The following is a 24,240-nucleotide window of genomic DNA, read 5'->3' on the forward strand; positions in this document are numbered from 1 at the left end:
CAGTAGCCCAATCACAGGCTACTGTGACCCAGGAGTCCCACCCAAAAATAAAACAGCTGATACAAGACAGTCCACAACGCATCGCTGCCTCGATGGGTTGTGGGCTTGTAGATCTTCTATGTTCGGTTTGCGCCGGTTGTGGTGGGCCGGCCTGCGCCAAGAATGGGGCCGAATTTGTGTCCCAGTCCGGCCCTTCTACCCACCACACCAGATCACTCTTAAGAAAATCACCACCATCATGGACTCACCCCGATGTCTGCTGTGGTGACATGACATGTCTGGTCACAAAATGTGTGGGTCATGACGGAAAGAATAAGACTGCGGAAACAAGCGGGGGTAAGAAGTTCAGTCATCCGCGAACAGCTGCTCCTTCACTTGCAGAGGAGCCAGCTTATGTGGTTCAGGCATCTAGTACGGATGCCTCCTGAGCGTCTCCCGACAGGGAGGTCCTTGCTACCCCGGGGCAAACCAAGGACCAGATGGGGGGATCTGATCTCCACGCTGGCCTTGGAACGCCTCGGGGTCCCCCAGGAGGAAGTGGCTGGAAAGGGAAGTCTGGAGCTCTCTGCTGAAACTGTTGCCCCGGGGAGCAGACTCCGGATAAGCGGTTGAAGATGGAAGGATGGAAGGATGGATAGCTCCTCGTATCAACTGCGATGTTGTCCCACAGGATATCAACTCTGTGCATAACACAAGTTTTTTAATGATCATTAACTGTACTTAATTGTCCCTTCTGGAGCATGGCGCGATATGATTTATGATGATTGACTCTTTAGTTCCCCTCAGGGGTGGTTGTCAGATGATCTGTGTCGTTCTACATGAAGAATTCAGTACGAGGGACAACTTTTGACCGTAATACAGATTAGAACACGTACTGTTAATTTTGTCTTAATAAAGTATTCAATCAATCAAACAAACGCCACTCCGTTTCTGCTGTCATTGCTGCCAGTTCCCACTTGACATCGTGTGTGAGTCCTGACTTCTCCAGACCGTGCTGAATAACAGCTAGCTTGCATAACGTCTTCAGACTAGGACTTAAGTCTAAGATCTCTATGTTGAGGTCTGGTCCAAAGTGGATGAAACGATCTCCCACCATGCAACTGCACATTGAAGCCCAACAATCTGGGCCTTTCCCCATGGGCTTAACCTTCTTCCAGGAGAAGGTCTTGGAATTCAATTTCCACAGACCTTTTGAAGTCTGTCCCAGATCAATGTTGTAGCCGCCAAATATGTACAGTTCTCCATTGTAGGCAAAGGCTGCATGACCGGTACATTGCCCTGGAAGAATCTGTGCAGAAGGTGTGCTCAGCCAGCAGTTGGTCTCTGTGTCAAACACTCTGATGTTTTTGTTCTGGTGCCCTCCGCCCCCAAATACAAACATCTTTGTCCCAATGATGGTGGCAGAGTGACCTGTTGAAACGGGTGCTGGAGTGCCTTTGGTGTTAATTAAAGACCAGACCATTGTGCTGGTGTCCAACTTGTAGATGTCATTAGTGCGTCCAGTCCGCTCGTTCCATCCTCCATGGATAAACAGGACCTTCCCTAGGACACAGGCTGAGTGGGTGTACCTCTCCCCTGGAACCGTTCCAGAAAAGGTTGGCTTGAACCATCTGTGGGTGTCGACATCAAATGCATAAAGAACGCTGTCAAAGTCCCCGACGACGACAAACTGTTCTCCGACATCTATTGTTGTCATTGTTGTCTTACAATTCACCATCCCACCCCAGATGTAGATGATATCTTCTATTAGTACAGCTGTGTGGCTGTAGCGCATGGAGGGAACCTCAAGGGAACATTCTCCTCTTTCAGCGGTCACTGGGGGCAACGTCATCCAGCACAAAGACACTGTGTTGAAAACGTACACATCAATCTGATCCTTCTTGTTGTAGTTCTTCCCATCATAGAAGAACCCTCCAAAGGAATACACTTTGTCCTTCACTGGCCCAGCAACACAAGCAAAGAACGAGTGGGAAGTCTGCGGTCCTCTTTTCAGAGGTAATGACCAGAAACCCATCTCTTCCTCGTTTCTCCTGTCTCTGTCTTTGTCAGCCTTAGTATGTCCTCTCAATATTCCTCTCGTCTGTATCAATGTGTGCAAGTCCTGCAAGACCTTATGTAGGCTGACAAACCTCTGGTCTGATGTCACTCACAACACAAACCGATGTCATCCATGTGTGACAACGCTGATTTGCGTAGGTGTTTCTATCTGCACATGTAGCAGGACGGTTGTTGCCTTCCACTCTACTCATGGCCCATTTTCCCCCCACTGGGCAGACTCGGATTTAAGCAGCACCTCGTTTGGATGTATGCGTTTCCTCAAGCTGGCCCGTTGGGCTTCAGCAAGCCACGCTTGTCCATGGCACGTGCTTGTCCTCACTGTCACGCACCAGCGGAGGTAGACTCTATTTGTTGTTTAGCTTGTAAGTGGTTGCTGCACCACAGATAACTTTATTCAATTTGAATAATTGTATACGCATAATCGCGCTGTGGTATGTGTGTATAGACAAACGTGTACAAATTCGCCGGGGTCATTTATTCGCATTATCACATCGCCTCGCTAATTCACCAGAATGACCGTAACCCTCAATACTTAGTGAACTTGACATTTGGCTCTGTACTTGGTCTGCTCTTCTTTGGGACCGTATGTTCCCCAGGTTCTATGTTCCCCAGGTTCTATGTGGCAAACTACTTCTTAAAGGTCAAGGATGTTCACGATCACAACACCAGAGGCAGCTCCACTAATCATCATCAACGTAGATTTAACACTAAACAAGGCGCTAACTCGTTCTCCTGCTATACCATCAACATGTGGAACGCCCTTCCACAAGCCTTAAAGGAGAGCAAATCCCTAGCCTCCTTCAAAATTGGTATGAAAAGTCACCTTCAGACAGCTGCTACCCGAGACTTGTAAATAGACTAAGCCCCCATGCTCCCCCCCCCCCCTTTTTTCTTTCTTTTCTGCCTTTGTATTTGATGTTATGCTTTTGAAACTGATATTATCCTAGATAAAGTATGTTCTATCCGTCTGTCTTTCAATGTTATATGAGATACTTAAAGTGTGGTTCCTGTGGAAATAAGCCTCGGCTTTCTAGGATCTCCTTTTAGTTGACCTTGTACCAGTGATTTGTACTGTCATGAAACTGTACTTTTTTCTATTGCAAACTTCTAATAAATTCTTCAATCAAAACCACCTAACCTACCCCTCACCATAACCTCACTAAAACGAATGCTGTGAGGTGGGGAACATAGAGAAGGGAACATAGAACCTGGGGAACATAGAGAGGAGTCAGAGGACCCCCTCTTCTTCTACCTTTACAACAGATTTTGTTGCTGAAAATAGCAGATTTACAAGCTCACAACAACGAGTTTGTAGATATGCTATTTTTGGCAAAAAAAAGAAAAAAAAACTCTAAGGACCCCAGAGACACATTTAAAATCCATCACAATCAATCTCAAGGGACAAGTGTGGACGCCAACATAATTGTCATCATAGTTTTACGCACGCACAAACTCCCGCCAGGCTGCCTGTCACATCTCCATCTGAAGAGAGGAGGTTGTTAAGTACCAATGACTCAATAATTAATTACCAATTAGCCTGGCATCTGCCCCACACACACACACACACACACACACACACACACACACACACACACACACACACACACACACACACACACACACACACACACACACACACACACACACACACACACACACACACACACACACAGGAGAAATGGAGACTGACGAGATGGAAATCAAAGACGGTAGATGAAGAAGGTGTGATGCGACAGATGCATTGTGAGCTTGTAGTTCTGCTATTTAAAAAAAATCACACCCAATGTGAAGTGAGCGGTGGTCGTGCTTGCATAACGTCTTCAGAATAGGATTTGAGTCTAGGATGTACAGGCTATGCTATAGTATAGCAAAACGCTGAGGAAAAAGGCTACAGACACATGATGATGACATCACTGATGCTACACACACACACACACATTTTGCTATGGCAAAACGCTGAGGAAAAAGGCTACAGACACACACACAGCCACTCTATGGAGCGGTTTACCACCGCTCAAAAATAAAATATAAAATATATTTTTGAAGTCTTTTTTGTTGTTGTATACAAACACATCCCCCCTCCCCCTTCCGTCTCTAAGGCTGGACTCACACATATGCGTGAAACATCTTCTCCGTATCGTCTGAGAATGGCCACATGGGGGGCGCCATACTAATGCATTGTCAATGGAAGGTTGTTTGGTTTTTTGTTGTTGCCGTGTCTCTAGCTCAACCACAGCCTGTCTTTTGGCCAAGAGACACGGCAACGACAAAACACCAAACAACCTTCCATTAACAATGCATTAGTACGGCGCCCCCAGTGGCCATTCTCAGACGATACGGAGAAGATGTTTCACGCATATGTGTGTGGCGCGCCTAACAGGCATCAAACAGGTCTTTGATGCTTTCATTGATTACAGAGATCAGGTAACTAACGAGCACTTGACACTTGTATGGCACAATCAAAATTACCTCAGTGCACAACCCCTTTGAAGTTCAAAGGGAGCAATCAGGAGCTCTGGCTGAGCTTCCCCCTCCCCTCACAGACAAAAACATCCCTCCAAGGGATGATATCAACACTGGAACAGAACCAAAATACAACCAGGGGTATCTTTCTGCGAGGAAAACCCCAGCACAATAATATAGTGACTGATAAAGGGAAACGGCTGCTAAAAAATGTATAGGCACAAATAGATATATCTTAGTTACCTAGTTTCCCTTTAAACTTTACTAGTGTTGCATCTGAAAAACATTGGTGTTTACAAGACAAACAAACAAAACACCTGCCAAAATGTATCAATAGAGGACAATAAAGTCGAAGTGAACTTGTAATGTGTATTGTGTAGGTAGGTAGGCTATACATAATAGCTTGCTTGACCAATACTGCTGTGTCAAGTTCAATATCCATGCACTCTGTGCGTGCCAGCGTGCGTGAAGGGAGAGGGAGAAGGAGAGAGACTCCCATACAACCTGGGTAAATATATAGCTGTGCAGAACGCAATGAGTGTATCTTAAACCCGTGTCTATTGTCTATAGTGTATTAATAACATACAGCTGGTATAGTACAGTACATACATACCTATCATGTCACACTGTCCTCTGCCCTGAAAGTCCTCCACTTATGCCCACAAATATTAAACGTCCAAATAAACTGACGTCATATCCAGGCGTCGCGGACCGAATATAGCCGATCTACAGCGTGATTATGGATCCAACTGGGAAAGATGGATGGAAACGGCAAAGAGCGCTCGTTTTCAGTTATTGTCCACGACATTGCAAGCGGCGCGAAGGCGGATCTTGGTCCTGCTCTTCACCCCCGAGCGCCGCAGGCGCGAGTGGCCGCGAAGAGCGGGCCAGGGCCGCGCGGCCGGCGGAGCGCCGCGCGAGTTACGAAGCCGTGGTGAATGCAATCGTTATATTTATGACCAGGCCGTAAGGCCTGGGCAAGCGCACGATAAACGCCATGATAATTGGGTTTTGGTGCACCTCGCGCGGTCGAAGTGACTACAACGGAGCGCTCCCTACGTCCGGTTCAGCCAATCACAAGCTTCAAAAATGAGTCCGGGGCGTGGTTATCCATCTTTCCCAGTTGGATCCATAATCACGCCGATCTACAAGCTCACAACGCGTCGCATCTGCATGATCCACCGAGTGCCGAGGTCTTGTAGATCGAGGTTATTTATGACGCGCGGCACCGCCGTACGACCAAGTATAAACCGAGAGGGAAAAAGGAAATTTAGTAGAAAGAAGTGTAAATTATGAACAGACTATTTATTAATTAATATTCTTAATGTAATAATTTACATATATTTTTAACAAAACAAACTTTTGCAAGGTATGTTTAAATAAATTGCATAATACAAAATAATAAAAATACGTCCTGTACTGACGTCACATCCGAGGGGGCGGGGGGGAACAGAACAACCGGAAGTGGTGTTGTTGATGAATTTTAATAACTTCTTTGCATTTTTTTTCTCTATCCTCTCCTCTTTCATTCTTTTGTGTTTCTCTGTACAGAGGTTGGACCACCGCCGCCTCAGCGCCGCCCTCACAACCACTAAATATGGAATAAAAGCTTTATTTACCCCCCGAGCTCAGAGTAGCTGTTTCACAGTATTATTATCATTTTTTTAGAGATTTATTTGCATTGGTGTATTTCTCTCTCTGTGTGAGAGAGGAGAGGAGAGCAGCAGGGCAGTGAGTCTCCTGCGTTGGGAGGTGAGGGGAGGAGGAGGGGATCAGAGCATCATGGAGGCTGAAGGTTTGAGAGGAGGACCAGCATCTTCTAAATGTTCTGGATCAGGAGGACCTCCTCAGACTCAGAGGAGCAGTGAGTGTTCTCTCCTGCAGCAGAGAGGAGGAGGAGGAGCAGTACCAGAGAGCTCTGCTTCAGTGGTGGACATCATGGGAACCCCTAGGGTAAGATCATCATCATGTCCACTAATGTACAGATCCATCTTAAAATATAATAGAATGTTGTGTAAAAGTATTTTTTTTCTTGAAACTTTCATATATTTCTTGAAACTTATATTCTTCTAGTTACATTGCACATGAATGAGTGAATTATTACAAACTTTTTTGTTAAAATGTAGATTTGTTTTATTTTTTTATTTTTTATGGCAGCTCGTGAATATCAAAAGTCCATTTCAAAATATTACAATATTACACGAGACCACTTAAAACAAGGATTTATAATAGAGAAATGTCCAACCTTCTGAAGTCAGAGTTGCAGTCAGTTATGATTAGGGGTGCTAATGGCATCTGCATGTTTGATCCAGATGATTAACTTAATATGCAACATTGTTTTCCCTCACTAAACCAACTAGCTATTTCCTTTTTTATTGGAAACCTGAATTATTTCTTTAGCTATTTTTCAATTGGAATCCTGAATAGCAACGTTTTTAATTTCAAATGCATTTATATGTTCTACTCTGGGTCCCCATGCAGTTAAAATATGATTATTTTTGAAAAGGTTGAGAACCACTGTAGTACAGTACAGAACCCCTTGGGTGAGAATATCCTCTCCACTATAAGTTAACCTACTGTACAGTACAGTATGAAGCTTGGCTCTAGCTTCATACGCTCTTTTAGTTGGGTCATTTATTCGTTGGGTCATTGTTTTTGTCGGTTTATTATTGTCTGTCAAAAAATTAAATGTTAGTGTCATGTAATTCCATTTAACAATAATAATAAACGTTATTTTGCCTGATTGAATCAGGCAAAAATATGGGCTTCCTTAATTCTTAGCATGACACTTGCATGTTATTTCAGTGGTGCTTCGAAGACCCCCCAGAATTAGATGCCTTTGGCCATCTCAAAATATTGCGTTCCAGGGACTCCCAGATGCAAAGATTTTAATGTAAATTTGCAAAAAGGTTGATTTTTCAAAACACTATTCACTATGAGCTTGTAGATATGCCTGGACTGATTTACACATCCCTAGCAGTGGACAGTAACTAAGTATACTTGAGTACTGTGTGAGTATAGGCTAGTTATATTTTTTGGCATACTTGTGAGGATGAAGTTGTCACTTCACTTTACATTTTCCAAGAAGATATTGTGGAAAGGGGGGGAAGTGCACTATATGAATATACTGCTTCGGTTTCAAAGCCTGGCTTCAAAATGTTATTTTAGTAAAAGACAAAAGCATTTACAGCAGCCTATACTGTTACGAAACCAAATAAGTCTAGAGGTAAGGATTGTAACATGAAAATGTTAAACCTTTAAAACCTGGTGTGCTTTTACTCTTGTTGTTCATGTAAAGATTATTTACATGTTTCAAAAGTATGCACAAGCATACAAACCAGTCACAAGCCACTACCTAGGAACACTGGTGTTGCCAAAATAACAAACGAAGCAGCTAAGTGAAACAAAAGACAGACTAACTAACTACCAAGTAACTAGTCTAGTAAACCAAAAGCCTGCCTACCTAACTACCCTAACCAAAAACAAAAATACATTAAGTGGCAACAACCCCTTACCCAGTGTGCTTTAACAAAGTTCTACCTACAGTACGTGGTGCCTGTGTATAGAGGCCTCTGTCTTTCCCTGTCCCAAGGCAGCGGCATATACGACAGAATTTATATTAAGTAGGAGAAATAACAAAAGTACTAAAAGTTTGCTCTGGGGTTCAACATAACTACAAACTCAAGACTACATGACAGGGCTACAAACTGTAGGGGAAATGATTTGGAGAGACAGAGCTGAGGTGTGGCTCAGCCTTTTATAGACAGCAGGTGGTGATGATTGGATGGGGTGGAGCCAGGTAACGGCTAACGGGTTGATTGACAGCTGTGGTGAGTGGTGACCTCAGACCTGAGAGTATGGCTGTTTCTCAATGTAAATGCTTGTCTTAACTTGCGTCCTCGTGAATTTGTGATACGACATCAGTCGCTGCCCAAGTACCATTCCAATCTTAAGTCTGCATTTGACCAAGTAGAGACCAAATTCCCGGATGTGAACTTGATTCGCCCACTTTACCGAGGATTAAACTATAACAATACATAATGAATCACTTAATGAACTGTAGGGTTTGTAATTTGATAATCTACTGTAAATCGACAAAGTACAGTAACTAGTTAGTAAAGGTGTCCCAACAATTGTAGTGGAGTAAAAAGTATTTGACTGAGCTGTAACGGAGGGGAAGTTGAGATTAAATTAAAAGTAAATTATTAGTACCTCATTTTACTTATACTAAATGTACTTACCGTAGTTACTTTACACCACTGCAATGACCCAATGTACTTCTCTTATGAACAGCTATATGTACATTGGTGTGTCATTAAAATAGTAATAAGCTGTTTGTTGAATAAGCCAAAGCACTGAATAGGCCTCTATTCATTATATTGCAAAACCCACTTTAAAGCATTATTCCCACCAAGCACGATAAAGATATCATTTAAAAAATCATTCTCAACTCAACAATAACGCAGATAATTGATGTAAACGCCGACATATCGTTATAGTTATCTATCTTTATCCCGGTGGAAATGACGCTTGAACCTGGTGTCCCTATTTAGAGAATGGCATTATAGGCGAAGACTGTCAAAACGTTCAATTCATTTGAAAATAGGGCAGTTAATCATTCCGTAGCCTCATGGATACAGTATCTGATACAGTTTTAACAGATATAATAGGGACATAAAAGACCATTCAAATAATAATAATAAGAAGAAGAAGAATGTCCAACAATAGTATTAGGAGTGAACAGTGTGGGTGAGGGGCTGTGAAAGACATGAAACCGCACACATATATGAATTCATATATTCATGGCTGTCATACATTATGCATTCATATATTCATTGCTGATAGGCTGTGCGTATATTCATTCATATATGCGTTGTTGATAAGACCATGCTGCTTATGTAGGCCATGCACCCATCCATCCATACGCTCATTGTTGATTACATTCATACATATTCATTGGCGACAGACGTTACAGTATGCATTAATATATTCACTGTGTTGACATGACAACACATATATCATTGTTGATAGATAGATATGCAACACTGTGCATTCACTCCCTGACACACAGTGCCAGAATCTGAGCACATTATTATATTTTATTTATGTTGGTTAAGGTTTGGCTCATGTTCATCTCCTGTGTTGAATGTACACACATACACCCATGCACCCGGTGTGTGTGTGTGTGTGTGTGTGTGTGTGTGTGTGTGTGTGTGTGTGTGTGTGTGTGTGTGTGTGTGTGTGTGTGTGTGTGTGTGTGTGTCTCTCTCTCTCTCTCTCTCTCTCTCTCTCTCTCTCTCTCTCTCTCTCTCTCTCTCTCTCTCTCTCTCTCTCTCTCTCTCTCTCTCTCTCTCTCTCTGTCTCTGTCTGTCCGAAATAAATATGTGATATAAACATGCATGTGAACTTATTAGCTTATTACTTGTTTCATTCAAGCTCAGTTTGAATGAAACAACTTGGTTTGTAGATCAGTGCATTTAGCAGGTCACTCTTATGCACACGTCGTACATCAAATGCAGAGAGAGAATAGCGCCTCAGTAAACAGGATCGCAGGTAAACCAAGAACCTACAGTAGCATGAGTCTAATGCCCAGACAATTGGAGTCGAGTCATGATGACTCGACTTGACTCGGACTCAAGTCGCAAATTTGACGACTTGCGACTTGACTCGGACATAAGGTCAAAAACTTGAGACTCGACTTGACTTGGAAGACAATGACTCCCGACTCGACTCGACTTGAGACACGCTGACTCGGACGACTTGCCACTATGCCACTCACCAAAGCAGTCGTGAACGCCACGCTAGGTTCACACTTTTATTGATTGATTGATTTGATTTGGTCTAGACATTGGTCTAAATTGACCCTTATAGGTCTGTAACTCTGACAGTGTACAACCAAATCCATTTGGTTCCAGGGGAGAGAGACCTCAGAATTTAAAAGTTTGAGAACCTCTGCCATGATAGAGTATTATGGTCAGAGGGTAAGCCTAGTGTTACTGTTTTTTTCCTACTGAATGTTAATTACATAATAGTTATGGTCACAGAGGTATCATTTACTCAACTTGACAACCTTGTGACTTGACTCGACTTGACAACCTTGTGACTCGACTCGACGCGACGCGACTCGACGCAAATTGACATGACAACCTTGTGACTCGACTCGACTTGACTTGACATAACCTTGTGACTCGACTCGACTTGACTTGCCCACAACAGAAAAAACTTGAGACTTGCTTGAGACTTGGACCAAATGACTTGCGACTCGACTTGGACTCGGATCAGAAGGACTTGTACAATTGTCTGCTAATGCCTCATTCACACTACAGATATATAGTTGAACGTTTAGCTTGGTAATTCAATGTAATCTCAATGGAAACCAGCTTTAAAGCTTTCAAAGCTTTGTTTGGAGCATCTCCTGCATCTTTAAAGCTGGTTTCCATTGAGATTACATTGAATTACCAAGCAAAACGTTCAACTATATATCTGTAGTGTGAATGAGGCATAAACCAGGGGGTTTCAACTGATTGTAAACCAGGGACCACTACCACCCTGACTAAGGATCAACCTTGGTGGGGACCACTGCCACCCTAAGGATCAACCTGGGTGGGGACCACTGCCATGTCTGCCGTTAAACCGGAAGTGTGTTCCAAATAATCTCCAGTCGCCTCCAGCAAACTCCTGTGGAAAGAGGTGGATAGAGGTTTCCACCCCCAGCTTGAGAACCACTTTGTTTTATCTCTGTACAAATGGAACCGAAAAAAGGGTCCATTTTGTTCCCTTTGTACACCTTCAGAGTTGCTTACAGACAATGTAAGGTTCTCATGTGAGTTAGAACTATCAGTCATTTACCTGGGGGTCCCCTAAAACCCCCTCAAGGACCCCTGGGGGTCCCCGGCCGGACCCCATGTTGAGAACCACTGGTCCACATGCACTTCTAAAGGTGCATCTGCTTGGAATGGTATCAATGTGGTCGGGTAGGACACCTACTGGTTGACCAGCGGTATTGCACAATGCTCAAAAGGGCATTGGCTTGACTACCCTCAATGACCATATGTGTACTATGTAGCCTAATTTAGATGGCACTTTTTTTTTCTAAAGTTTTTACTGAATGGGTGCTTGGACTGACAAGTTTCTTTTATTAGATTACTATTTCTATGCATTTGATGTATTGATGTATTACCTTGCTTATTGTAAATCGCTTTGGATTAAGAGCGTCTGCTAAATGCTTACATTGTAAATTGTTGCATAATGTATATCCTGGCATGGCATCGCTATAATAATAATAATAATCAGCTTTATTTGTATAGCAACCTGATTGCGTACATGTGTGCGTGAGCGTTTATGTTTGTGATGTATTTTAGCTGGGTTCATCCGTGCGTGCATATACTTGTGTTTGTGTGTGCGTGCGTGCACGTGTGCGTAAACAGATGACGGAACCTCATTAGAATTTAAATTGAAGAAGCGTCAACTTCATATTTTGTGCATCTCCTCAGATGTGCTGTGGTGTAACACGGCACAACGATTGACTGAACAGCGTTCAATTTGCATATTAATGACATGAGATTATAATATTTGGGACCTTCTCCTTTTTTCCCCAGCCCTTCCCCTCGGGGAGGAAAGTTGTCATTTCTTATGATGTCGTGGTTATCTTAGAGGGAACAGCTGATAGCTCTGAAGAGAAAAACAAACAGGTCTTAAAGAACAAAGAAAGTTAATTTAATCGTTGGTCCGTCCGTCCGCCGATTGACAGTTGGAGCGAGAAGGAAGACATTAATTGGCATAACATTGTGGACTACATTTTTAACAGTTAATCCAACTAATCGATTGTAGAAAAGAATCAATAATTTCTTTCTGCCAGGGGCCTTCCAAAGATTTTGTCAAAATCTTTCAAAAATAGCAGATGTACATGCTTGCAGCTTGTATATCATATTGTGTTGTGACGTATCTCCTCATCCTCTTGGTCCAGGTGATGAAGGTGGAGTCGGGGGCGGGGCTGACAGACTACCAGGGGGCGGAGCTTCACTTCCTGCGCTCCAGAGTGCGTCAGCTGGAGAGAGAGAGAGCAGAGATGGCCTCGGAGAACCTCAGGCTGAAGAACATGCTGGTCAACGGTAAGCACCTGATACACACTAGAACATGCTGGTCAACGGTAAGAACCTGATACACACTAGAACCTCAAAGAACATGCTGGTCAACGGTAAGAACCTGATACACACTAGAACCTCAAAGAACATGCTGGTCAATGGTAAGACCCTGATACACACTAGAACATGCTGGGCAATGGTAAGACCCTGATACACACTAGAACATGCTGGGCAATGGTAAGACCCTGATACACACTAGAACATGCTGGTCAACGGTAATAACCTGATACACACTAGAACATGCTGGTCAACGGTAAGAACCTGATACACACTAGAACATGCTGGTCAATGGTAAGAACCTGATACACACTAGAACATGCTGGTCAATGGTAAGAACCTGATACACACTTGACTAGAACATGCTGGTCAATGGTAAGACCCTAACATGCTGGGCAACGGTAATAACCTGATAGACACTAGAACCTCAAAGAACATGCTGGTCAATGGGTAAGAACCTGATACACACTAGAACAGGGGTGGGCAACTTTGATGATGGCGAGGGGCCGAGGGCTACTATATTTCCACCTTCATTCCAGAGGGCCACATTGCATATTGCTACGTCCTACTTTGTCATTCTAGTATCTCATACAAAAGAAGCAAAAATAGCAGATCTACAAGCTCAAAACGCATTGCGCTGCGATGCGTTTTGAGCTTGTAGATCGGCTATTTTTTAACCCTTTTGATATATGTATTTTTGTCCTACGCACCTGGTAACCAATCTTTGAGGTGTGCATCAGCCTTTTCTTAAAATATATTCACCATATTCCTGGCCCTCTCTATGGAGGCTGCCATTTTCTTTTACAGAGGGTGCTAGAGAGTTTTTCTCTGTGTGCTGCTTCAAAAAACATCTTTTCACTTCCTCCCAAGTAAGGAAGTGACACGGAATTGTCTGTTGCCAGATTTTGCCAAAGAAATAATCCCAACAGAAGCAACTAGGCTATACTACTTTACATTTACAATTGAAAATAGCAGATCAGCATGCTCACAATGTGTCACATTGCGACACTTTGTGAGCTTGTATATTTGCTATTTAAAAAATATTGAGGGGGGAAAAAAGAAATTTGAATATTTTTGAAACATTTTAACAACATAAATCTGTGTGGCGGTCCCTGGCACCACATATTTTCAGATGGGGGTCTGTGACTGTGGACAAATATGTTAATCTGGGGTCCTTGATATGAAAAGATTTGGGAACCACTGGTTTAAAACATATTAGAAAGTAAGCCCAATAAGCAACTGTACTATTTTTTTAGAGACACAAATTGCTTATTATAAGCAGACATGGCAACCCATGTACATTCAGAGCCCGGAGCCTAGAACGCCAACTACTGACACTTTAATGCAAGGACAACAGGAACAGTTTTTCAGGCCAGCTTTTTCAGCCTTCCGCCTCTTTCATGATATAAACAGGAAGCCGGGGGCGGGGCCAGGAATAACGTGAATAGAGGCAGAAATTGTGAAAATAGCCGATCTACATGCTCACAACGCCTCGCAGCGTGAGGCGTTGTGAGCATGTAGATCTGCTATTTTCACAATAGAAAGTATTATTTATGTATTTTTTTTTTCAATTTCGACTTTCGACTTTCTCTGGTCGAAGTCGACTTGTGTAATGAAGTTGACTGAGTCGACTTGTCGACCTTTCCGTTAATGCCCTAGCGTGCATGGGATTCAGCTGTTCAGCCTGGGGGAAAAAAACTATTCCTGAGACGGGTGGTGTGTGTTTTGATACTCCGGTAAGGTCTTTTGGATGGGAGGAGTGAGAACAGAGTATGGACGACCCGGCTGGTGTCTGTCATGTTCTGATCTTTTCTCATACAACGAGTGGTAAAGATGTTATGGAGATCTGGCAGCTTATGTGCCACATTTTCCTTTCATTCTTGTGGAAAATGGTTTAGCTGTTGCTGTTGGTAGTCATGGCTGCCAGTTCCCACCTGATGTCGTGTGGGAGTCCAGACTGTTCCAGTCCGTACTGAGTGACAGCTAGCTTGCATAACGTCTTCAGACTAGGACTTAAGTCTAAGATGTACAGGTCATCAGGTTTGTCATATCCTCCAAAGAGAATGACACGATCTCCCACCATGCAACAGCACATCCTATGCTTCCCACCGGGGCCTTTTCCTTTGGGCTCAACCTTCTTCCAGGAGAAGGTCTCTGGGTTCAATTTCCACAGATCGTTTAATCTCGTTCCCCTCAGAATGTAGCCACCAAATATGTACAGCTCTCCATTGTAGACAAAGGCTGAATGACTCCAGCGTCTTCCTGGAAGAAGCTGTGTTGAAGGCGTGTTCAGCCAACAGTTGGTCTCTGTGTCAAACACTCTGATCTTCTTGTTGTAAGTGCGACTGCAGCAGCCACCAAATACAAACATCTTTGTCCCGATGATGGTGGCAGAGTGACAATCTGAAACAGGTACTGGAGTACCTCTGGTGTTAATTAAAGACCAGACCATTGAGTTTGTGTCCATCTTGTAGATGTCATTATGGTGTGTCACAGGGTGGTATTGTCCTCCATGGATAAACATGACCTTCCCCAAGACACAGGCTGAATGGTCCTCCCTCGCCTCTGGAACAGTTCCAGAAACCTTGGGTTTAAACCATCTGTGGGTGTCGACATCAAATGCATAAAGAAAGTTGCAGTTCTCATTTGTTTCGGTAATACGCCCTCCCCAGATGTAGATGGTATATTCTATCAGCACAGCTGTGTGGTAGCAGCGACTGGAGGGAACCTCAAGGTGAAGTTCTCCTCTTCCAGGTGTAACTGGAGACAACCTCATCCAGCGCAAAGACACAGTGTTGAAGACAAGAACCTCAATGTGATCTCTGTCATTGTTGTCATCTCCTCCAAAGGAGAACACCTTGTGCTCCACTGTGACGGCAGCATGGAAGGGTCTCTTTGGGCCTCCGTTCAGACGTACCGTCCAACCAAACATTTCACACACCAGCAACAACTTCAATCAACGTTGCTTAATAGTTTTCCCGGAAAGTAGTTTCACGCAGATGGATCCGTTGCTAAATGATGTTTTGTCTCGTTGACAATTCATTTTAAAGGACAGCTAAATGATTGTGATGTCATTGTGTGATGATCGCATCACTATCATGGTGTCATCTCCATATTTAGGCATATTGCAGTTAGTAAAGCAGTTTAGTGTCAAGTAGGGTTTAATATCGGGATAGGGGCCTTTTCCACCGGCAAAGAACCGGTTCTGGTTCTTTCTCCCGCCTATGTGATGCGAGAACCAGAGTTGGTTCCGAACCGTAAAGGTTCCGCAAGAATGTTCGGTTCGCGCCTGTTGTGGTGTGTCCGTCTGAGCCAAGATGCCAGGAACGAATTTATGCCCCAGTCCGGCCCTGCCCCCAACCTATGAGCACTAAGAGTTGAGGCATTATTCTTTATTCTTTTTTTTTTCTATTGTGAAAATAGCTATAGCTAGATCTACATGCTCACAAGAGCTATTTTCACAATTTCTGCCTCTAATATTTGACAATTTGGCCAATGTATAATCTGTTATTATAGAGGTATTAAAAAGTCCTTAAATTGTCACTTTAGAAACATGCAGACACCCTCTATACACTTTATGTTGGTTTGTTTACTGTTGAGTAATAAAACCATGTTCCATATTAATTATCTGGGGACCCCCCAACATAATCTGGGGATCCCGGACCCACAGTTTGAGAACCACTGCTTTAGACCACATCACCTCTCATTCTCTGCCTCCATTTCCCAGAGATCCCTGGGCTGCTGTCCACCATGTGGCAGACCCTGGGTCAGTCCAGCCACCCGGCGACGCCTGGCGTCCGCGAGGAGCTCAACGGCTTCACTTCCTCCTCCTACGCGCATCACCACAACGACAGCAACAACAACAACGTCGCCGCCGCGCTCTTTAGTGCCCAGCATCACCCGGTCTCCATGGTGACCAGCGAGGACCCCCTGAGCAGGGACCCCCTGAGCGGGGACATGTCCCCGTACGCCGGGGGAGGCTCTCTGGGAGGAGGAGAGGACGAGGAGGAGGAGGAGGAAGAGGAGAAGGTGAGCAGTTACTAAGTGCATTTACTAAACCCATTTAGACAATTAGACATGGAATTATGTTATGCTTTAGCTATTGAAAAATAGCAGATCTACAAGCTCGCAATGGACATTTGCAGAAGTAAGCCATTTACCATTCGAGGGTCGTGGGTAACCCTGAAACAGTGGTAAATCAGCCAACAACCCACGACCCTCGAATGGTAAATTGCTTTTCTACCACTTCTACCATATAAATGAAAGAAAACACAGTTGGAACTTGCAAGGTTTGGAAATGTTACAACTGCAACACAACAGTGGGCGGGATCCATGAGCCAACTCAAGGTTGTTGACTGATTTACCACTGTTTTAAGCCAATCACAATCTAGTATCTGAACTTGTGACCACAAAAATTGGTAGAAATGGACATTTGCTGCGAGCTTGCAATGGACATTAGCATAAATGGACATTTGTTTTTACTTCAGTTTAATTACCGCTGATGATTCTTGTTTCTCTTTTTGCCTCTTTTTGCTGCACACAACAGTACTTTTTATTTTTCTGTAACCTTAAAGGGATATTCCACTTTCAAAAAAACTTTTGGTCATTTTATCGTCTAATCAGGCTTTTATGAACACCCTGAACAGTTTTTAATTTGCTTGATTCAATATTTAGATATTTGACGTAAATGTTATCAGGCCCTCCTGCTCCAGGGCCTCTCCCCACACACACCCATTGTAACTTCAAACTCCATTTTAACCATGATAGATTAATTAACACAGATTATTTTTTCTGGTGACTCATACTACCCCCTTAATATGTGAGCAGACCGTGTTTTCTCAATAACTTTTTCATGTATTTTTAATAATTCTTTTGGAAAATGGAAAAAATTAAATACAACAAAATATTATTAGAAATAAATGAAAAAAGTTATCGAAAAAACACGGCCTGCTCACGTATTAGGAGGGTATCATGAGTCACCAGAAAAAATAACAGGTGTTTTTAATGAATCTATCATGGTTAAAATAGAGTTTGGAGTTACAATGGGTGTGTATGTGGAGGCCTCCTGCAAAAGGAGGGCCTGGTAACATTTACATTAAATATCTAAATATTGAATCAAGCAAATTAAAATCTGTTCAGGGTGTTCATAAAAGCCTGATTAAACAATAAAATGACAAAAGTTTTTTTGAAAGTGAAATATCCCTTTAACTGCCGCGCCTCTGGGCGAGGCAGGATAATAAAGCTATCTATCTTAAGACTAAATCAAGACGTGCTGCTCCACCTGTGTTTATCTATCTAAGACTAAGATTAAATCAAGACGTGCTGCTCCACCTGTGCAGGTGAGAGGAGGGGAGATGGGCGTGGCCGAGGCTCCTCCCATGTGCACGCAGACAGACATGGCGGTGACCAGCAGGAGGTGCTGTTCAGACGCACCGCCGTGCATCAACGGAGACCTCGGAACACACGCACATGTAAGGAGACCTGATGTTACTATGAATTACATTTAAACACACTGATAACTATGAATTACATTCAAACTGTGATCCCCCAAAATAATCATAATGGGGACCCCCCCCCCCCCCCCCCCGCCCGCCCTGACAGGCACTTTATCCGGTGAATTGTAGGATTTGAGTCATTACATTTACCGGTAGTTTGCCTCGCTTGTGAAAATAGCAGATCTACATGCTCACATTGTGAGAGGTGTTGTGAGCATGTAGATCGGCAAAATGCATAAATGAATATTTGACAATATGTCCAGTGTTTGTTGATTACTTTTAATGCAGTAATGGACATATATATTATTATTATTGTAATCTTTCTTTTTAGAGGTGTTTAAAACTGTTTTAAAAATCCTTAAATTGACACTTTACTTATGTTGTATGTTGGTTCTTGTAATCATTTCTATAGAGTGTTTGTTCAATAACACTCAATTTACTTGCAGGTCGGGATACCAATTTCATCCAATCAGGAGAGAGAACCATTACTATTATATGACAAGGTAAGGATGATGTGATTTGGACAAAAGTTATCGTGTATTTAGACAATCAAAATCTGTTGAATATATTTTTTTAATTCATGTCTGTGTGTGTGTGTGTGTGTGTGTGTGTGTGTGTGCGCGTGTGCGTGCGTGCGTGCGGACCAGGTAAACCACGTGGAGATATACCCGGGCTCCGGAGTGTCATGTGACGTGCGCTCGTGGCATGCGGCCAATCAGGCGCAGTCTCCCACGGCGATGGCGCGCACGCTGCTGCTGGGCGTGTTCGACATGAACACTCTGATGAACAGCAACCTGCGGGGGGGGCGGAGCCGCAGATCCACCTTCCACGAGCAGCGCAGCGCTCTGGACCCACACAAGATCAACGCTATCTTCAGTACGATATGCACGCACACACACACGCACGCACACGCCAATGTAAATTTTGACAGCAGTTAGTCACAGTCTTTCGAATAAAATTCCTTTCAGTTTTAGTCATATTTCAGTCGTCTAGATTTACAAAATATCAAAAGATTTTAGTCGACTAAATCCACAGTTGATACAGTCGACTGAAGTGTATCTTGGCCGTCTTGGCATTTTAGTCTATTTTTTTTTTTTATGGACAAAATTGTCATCGTGGCTTAGATTTTATTTAGTTTTCGTCAGGGGAAAAAAGGAGTTGTCAGAAAGTATTTTGTCATAGTTTTAGTTGTCAAAATTACCATTCATACACTTGTGTTATGTGTTATGCTTTTTGAAATATTTGAACAGAAATCTCTCTCTCTCCCCATTCTCTCCAGATGCGACTCTAACCAGGTTCCCGCTCGCCCGCAAAGGAGTGATCGGGACGGGCATCAACTCCAAGCTGTCCGAGATTCGTTTCCGCTCCAGGCGAGCCAATCGGGAACCGCGGTACCTCTGACTGACAGGCTGCACGGCCAATCGGAACCCTTGCTTGCAGGAGCGGACACAGAAGCCTGCGATCTGGAACTGGGACAGAGAAAAGGACGGGTTGCCAGGTTCCATGAGGTTCAGACAGTTAAAGGACATTCACGAAAAATGGGTTTAAAAGTGTTACAGCTGATCAGCCAAATGAGATATAGACATACACGTGATATTACACTGATTGTATATTTGTTCTTGAGCTAATTGTTCATGCCCCAATATCATGAAGGCTAATTTTACCTTTGGGCGACACAAATAAGTTGGTGTGTCCGAAAACGTAGTTACTGCACTCTGCCTTTGTAGGGCAGCGACGATGCTCTGTGAGGTCTGAGCCAAGACCAGCATTAACTGTCAGTCTGTCTGTCTTGCAGAGACGAACACTTCTGACTCTGTGTTAAGGGTGTTGTAACGATTTTATAATCATTACGTCACCTCTGTTTTCTATGTGTCTTTATAAGTTCCCGAAGGAACAGATAACTTTGTTCGGTTTTAAATTGTTAAAGGACAACTTTAGTTTTTACAACAAGGGTTCATATTTTATTATAGATGAGTGTTAAAATGTTTTCATTTACTGCTTTCTATTGTTTTAGCGATTTTAGTATTTTGATTTCAGTAGGTGGGGGCATGCGTACAAGTGGCTAAATATGTCTTTTTAGACACAATAAGCCGTCAATGTCTTTGTTACTGTTTACACCAGCCCCCATAAGTCACATCTGCCCATGAAAGATTGTGGTGCATCTAGGCTAGGGAATGGGCTTATTGTGTCTAAAAATACATAATTAGCTAAAAATTCATTAAAATCACTAAAACGATAGAAAGAAGTAAATGAAAACATTTTGACACTCTTCTTTTCTCTAATGACTATCTAAAATATGAACCCTTGTTGTAAAAAAAATACAAAGTTGTCGTTCTTCTAGGCACCCTACTTCACTGTAAGATATCTTTAAGTTATAAAAAAAAAAACTAAGATCTACAGTATTTTCTGGACTATAAGGCGCACCTGACTATAAGGCGCACTGTCAATGAATGGTCTATTTTCAAACTGTTTTCATATATAAGGCGCACCTGACTATAAGGCGCACATAATAGACGCTACCATTGCGTTATGTATCCAACAGATGGAGCTGTGCTAAAGGGAATGTCAATGTCAATGAATGATCCATATATAAGGCGCACTGGACTATAAGGCGCACTGTAGTTTTTTGAGAAAATTAAAGGCTTTTAAGTGCGCCTTATAGTCCGGAAAATACAGTAATTATAATTTGTTCAGTCTTCACTGGGACGTTCTCAACGAATCAAACTCTCCTTCAAGAGGAAGTCCTCAGCACCCCCAAGTTACGGGGAAACCTGGGAAACCTGTGACTTTGGGTGATCTCTGCAAATTGCGAACTACGCCTGTCCCTTGTCAGTCTGTCCGTCTTGTAGAGACGAACACTGTCTTTCTGTCCTTCAAAGCGGACAAAACGGATGAGAATAAGTGATCACGTGTCAAATCTTGAAGCTTCCATGGTCCATAGATATTCCATACTGTCAAACTGCAAAGTCTAGTTCAGACCAAACATTCAGAATGGAGTCCAGCAACGTACAGAACTCCTGCAGAAATGCGGTTTGCAAATGTATAAAAAGTGGACAGTTCACATCATCGCTACGAGCTGAGACCGACTACTGTTATTATCGCATACTGCAAGACAGAGACGCTGTCCGGGCGGTGAAGAGACCTTTTCTCTGTGCAGTCCGACTTACTTTGGAATCGCATTGCTTTTGAAGTACACATTACAAAGTAGGAACTCACTGCTGTCGGACTCAAACCAGTGACGTTAATGTGTGTGTGTGTGTGTGTGTGTGTGTGTGTGTGTGTGTGTGTGTGTGTGTGTGTGTGTGTGTGTGTGTGTGTGTGTGTGTGTGTGTGTGTGTGTGTGTGTGTGTGTGTGCGTGCGTGCGTGCGTGCGTGCGTGCGTGCGTGCGTGCGTGCGTGCTTTATGTCTACATGTATTTTCACAGCACAATAAATGATATATGTAAATCCCACACTGTGGTTGGTGTCTGGTCTACAATGAGCTGCTGCACTCAGATCAGCTCTATGCTCAGTGCTAGGGTTGGGATCAGATCAGCTCTATGCTCAGTGCTAGGGTTGGGATCAGATCAGCTTTATGCTCAGTAGGGATGGAGTTTGTTAATTCTTATTGATAATGAGCACCTTATCAATCCTGCTTATTGAGCCTGGCTTTTATCGAGCCCACTATATTGAGCGTCTTCTAATATTTTGTGGAAAGATGTAAGACGACAAATTCTGAACAGAACTGGTATCTTTTTTTTATTGGCCAGTTGTTGACAAATTGACAAAAGTAACAAATATTATCATTAAATATCATTCAAACAATCATGCATTTGTGTGCAATAAGTGTTAAATGTCTTTACTTTTTTACCAGTATTAAAACAAACATTCATTAGTGTGTAATAAGTGTTAAATGGCTTCATATTATGAATAGTACTGTAATAATGTCTTGATTGCCTCTTGTCTTGATTGTTTAAACATGATGTTGTGGGCCGCTATGCTCGATAACAGGCTTGATAAGCCCAAAGCTTATTGATACCAGAACATCAACAACACTATAACAAATGCATATGAATATCAATCTAGAAAAACAATATAATCCATAAAAAAAAATCTAGAAACCAAAAAAGTGCTAACTAGCTGTATGGTCATTGAGTGTTTCAGTAGTGCTATGGGTTTAGGTGGAGTCTGAAAAAGTGAAACTGAAGACTCAACTTCAGTCCATGGCGGAAGCTAGGGAGTGAGTCTGTAGTTCTAAGTGCGACAGGGAGTTTATTCCACAGCTTGGGGGCCTGGAAGGAAAATTGTCTATAGGACGAGTGGACTTTTGTCCTGGGGCTTTTAGCGAGGGTTCTGTCAGCATCCCTGCTGTACAATTACAATACCGGTGGTTCTCAAACTTTGGAATTTCATAAGTAAGCCTTGCCAAGCCATGTGGTCCATGAGGCAGCTTGATGTACTGTACAAGTACACCCCCTGCACACATGACACTTGCTGAGCACTAGGGAGGGGACGATTATTGTGTCCAAAGAAATCGTGATTCACGATATTATCACAATAATAAAAAAAATCCATTATCCTGGGGCGGAACATTTGCCAAAAAATAGCAGATCTAGAAGCTCAGTCAAATTTGTACTGTATAGTACAAAATACACCAGTAAGACTCCCTAATCGGGAGATAAGCGACCGTTGGTCGCTTATCTCCACAAATAGGCCAAAAGTTTGTTTTACCAATTATCAAGACATACGGGCAGTTGACAGTTTGCCATGGTTACTCATTGAAGTTGAATCTCCATATATGGAGACATAAGTTGCTCATACCATAGCAACCATGTTTTTTACAGGGCCTGGGATTGATGACATCAGAAATCTCCATATATGGGCATGAAAGGGATTTTGTTTCTGGAAATATGTCTGTGGGGTGCCACATTTGGAATAAAACACTTACATCACACATCTGGATATCCATACAGCCCATCTAGTTTGCCTGTGTCCATTTATGCCCATATATCTGATGACATTGGGACACTGATCTCCATATATGGGCATAAAACTTATGTTAATTAGTAAAGCCTGGGGATCTCCATATATGGGCATGAGGGGTACCCTAAAAGGGCATCATCTGGGAATAGCAAATATAGTTATCCTAGAAAGTGAAAATCTTACATCAAAGGCCATAACTACCTACCTACCACCATACTGCATTCCTCATTAAACTACCTACCAGTAAAGTTTGGACACAGCTTCTCACTCAATGTGTGTGACAAGCTGTGTCCAAACTTTTGACTGGTAGGGTATCAATTGAATATTGATTTTCCAGAAAAAAAATGCCCTCAAATATCTAATACATTTATTAGAATCAATAACATATTAAAACTGATCTAAAAGTTTAACTAAACCTTTTCCAAGAATGATACATAATTTACCTGATGAGTGAACCCACCTTAAAGTGAATTTGAAAACATGAAGTGAAAACTAAATTTAAATAAACTTGTATGAGAAATGCTAAACTGTAATACCTTGGAAGAGCTCTTTCCAGACTGTGGGGTAAAACTCTATTTGACCAGCAGGTGGCGGACTAAGCATGGGGCATGCGGTGTGTGTGTGTGTGTGTGTGTGTGTGTGTGTGTGTGTGTGTGTGTGTGTGTGTGTGTGTGTGTGTGTGTGTGTGTGTGTGTGTGTGTGTGTGTGTGTGTGTGTGTGTGTGTGTGTGTGCGCGCGCGTGTCTCCTCCCACCTCCTCTCTTTCAACTCATTTCTCATTGCATGAGAAAACACATTTACATTCTTGCCAATGCAAGTGTCAAGTTAAAAACGGTCAATCAAAACTTAGCACAATGTACTGTACAATTAAAGGGTATTATACTGGATGGTGTTTAGGTCATTGGACTTTTAGGCAGGCAAATGCATATTTAATTTTTTGTTTTGTTTTATATTTTAACCAAAAATAATTCAGTGTTTTTAATGGCACCTGTCTTTTTTAAACATCTGTGATCATGCTGAAAGTTGTATAAATATAAAGGGAATACATACAATGTATTCAACAGAGCTATGTCACATCACATCTAGCTTTGTCACAACTTAATTGGAACAAACTAGCTTACA

General features: G+C 42.6%; 3 protein-coding genes across 3 annotated transcripts in view; 1 reads left to right on the forward strand and 2 right to left on the reverse strand.

The window, feature by feature from the left end:
* The window catches only part of prkn (parkin RBR E3 ubiquitin protein ligase), a 27,008-nt gene extending 21,821 nt beyond the window's left edge, over window positions 1-5,187 (reverse strand). The window contains exon 1 of the mRNA XM_080739822.1: window positions 5,135-5,187. Coding sequence (XP_080595948.1) covers window positions 5,135-5,141 — 7 coding nt within the window. The 5' untranslated portion in view covers window positions 5,142-5,187. The remainder of the gene's footprint in view (window positions 1-5,134) is intronic.
* Window positions 5,188-6,303: 1,116 nt separating this feature from the next.
* LOC308296759 (uncharacterized protein) lies at window positions 6,304-19,973 on the forward strand (the record flags this gene model as incomplete). Its single annotated transcript, XM_080740086.1, has 7 exons — window positions 6,304-6,474; window positions 12,488-12,632; window positions 16,390-16,691; window positions 17,963-18,133; window positions 18,604-18,660; window positions 18,805-19,033; window positions 19,437-19,973. 7 exons carry the CDS (start codon window positions 6,304-6,306, stop codon window positions 19,556-19,558), a joined length of 1,197 nt encoding a protein of 398 aa, XP_080596212.1. The 3' UTR covers window positions 19,559-19,973.
* LOC308296670 (kelch domain-containing protein 3-like) lies at window positions 14,557-15,594 on the reverse strand (the record flags this gene model as incomplete). The annotated part of the gene is made up of 1 exon (XM_080739998.1): window positions 14,557-15,594. The coding sequence occupies one exon, from the start codon at window positions 15,592-15,594 to the stop codon at window positions 14,557-14,559; it is 1,038 nt and encodes a 345-aa protein (XP_080596124.1).
* Window positions 19,974-24,240: the final 4,267 nt, after the last annotated feature.

Source organism: Nannobrachium achirus, assembly GCF_963921795.1.
Source record: "Nannobrachium achirus genome assembly, chromosome: 13".
In the NCBI taxonomy this organism is placed as follows: domain Eukaryota; kingdom Metazoa; phylum Chordata; class Actinopteri; order Myctophiformes; family Myctophidae; genus Nannobrachium; species Nannobrachium achirus.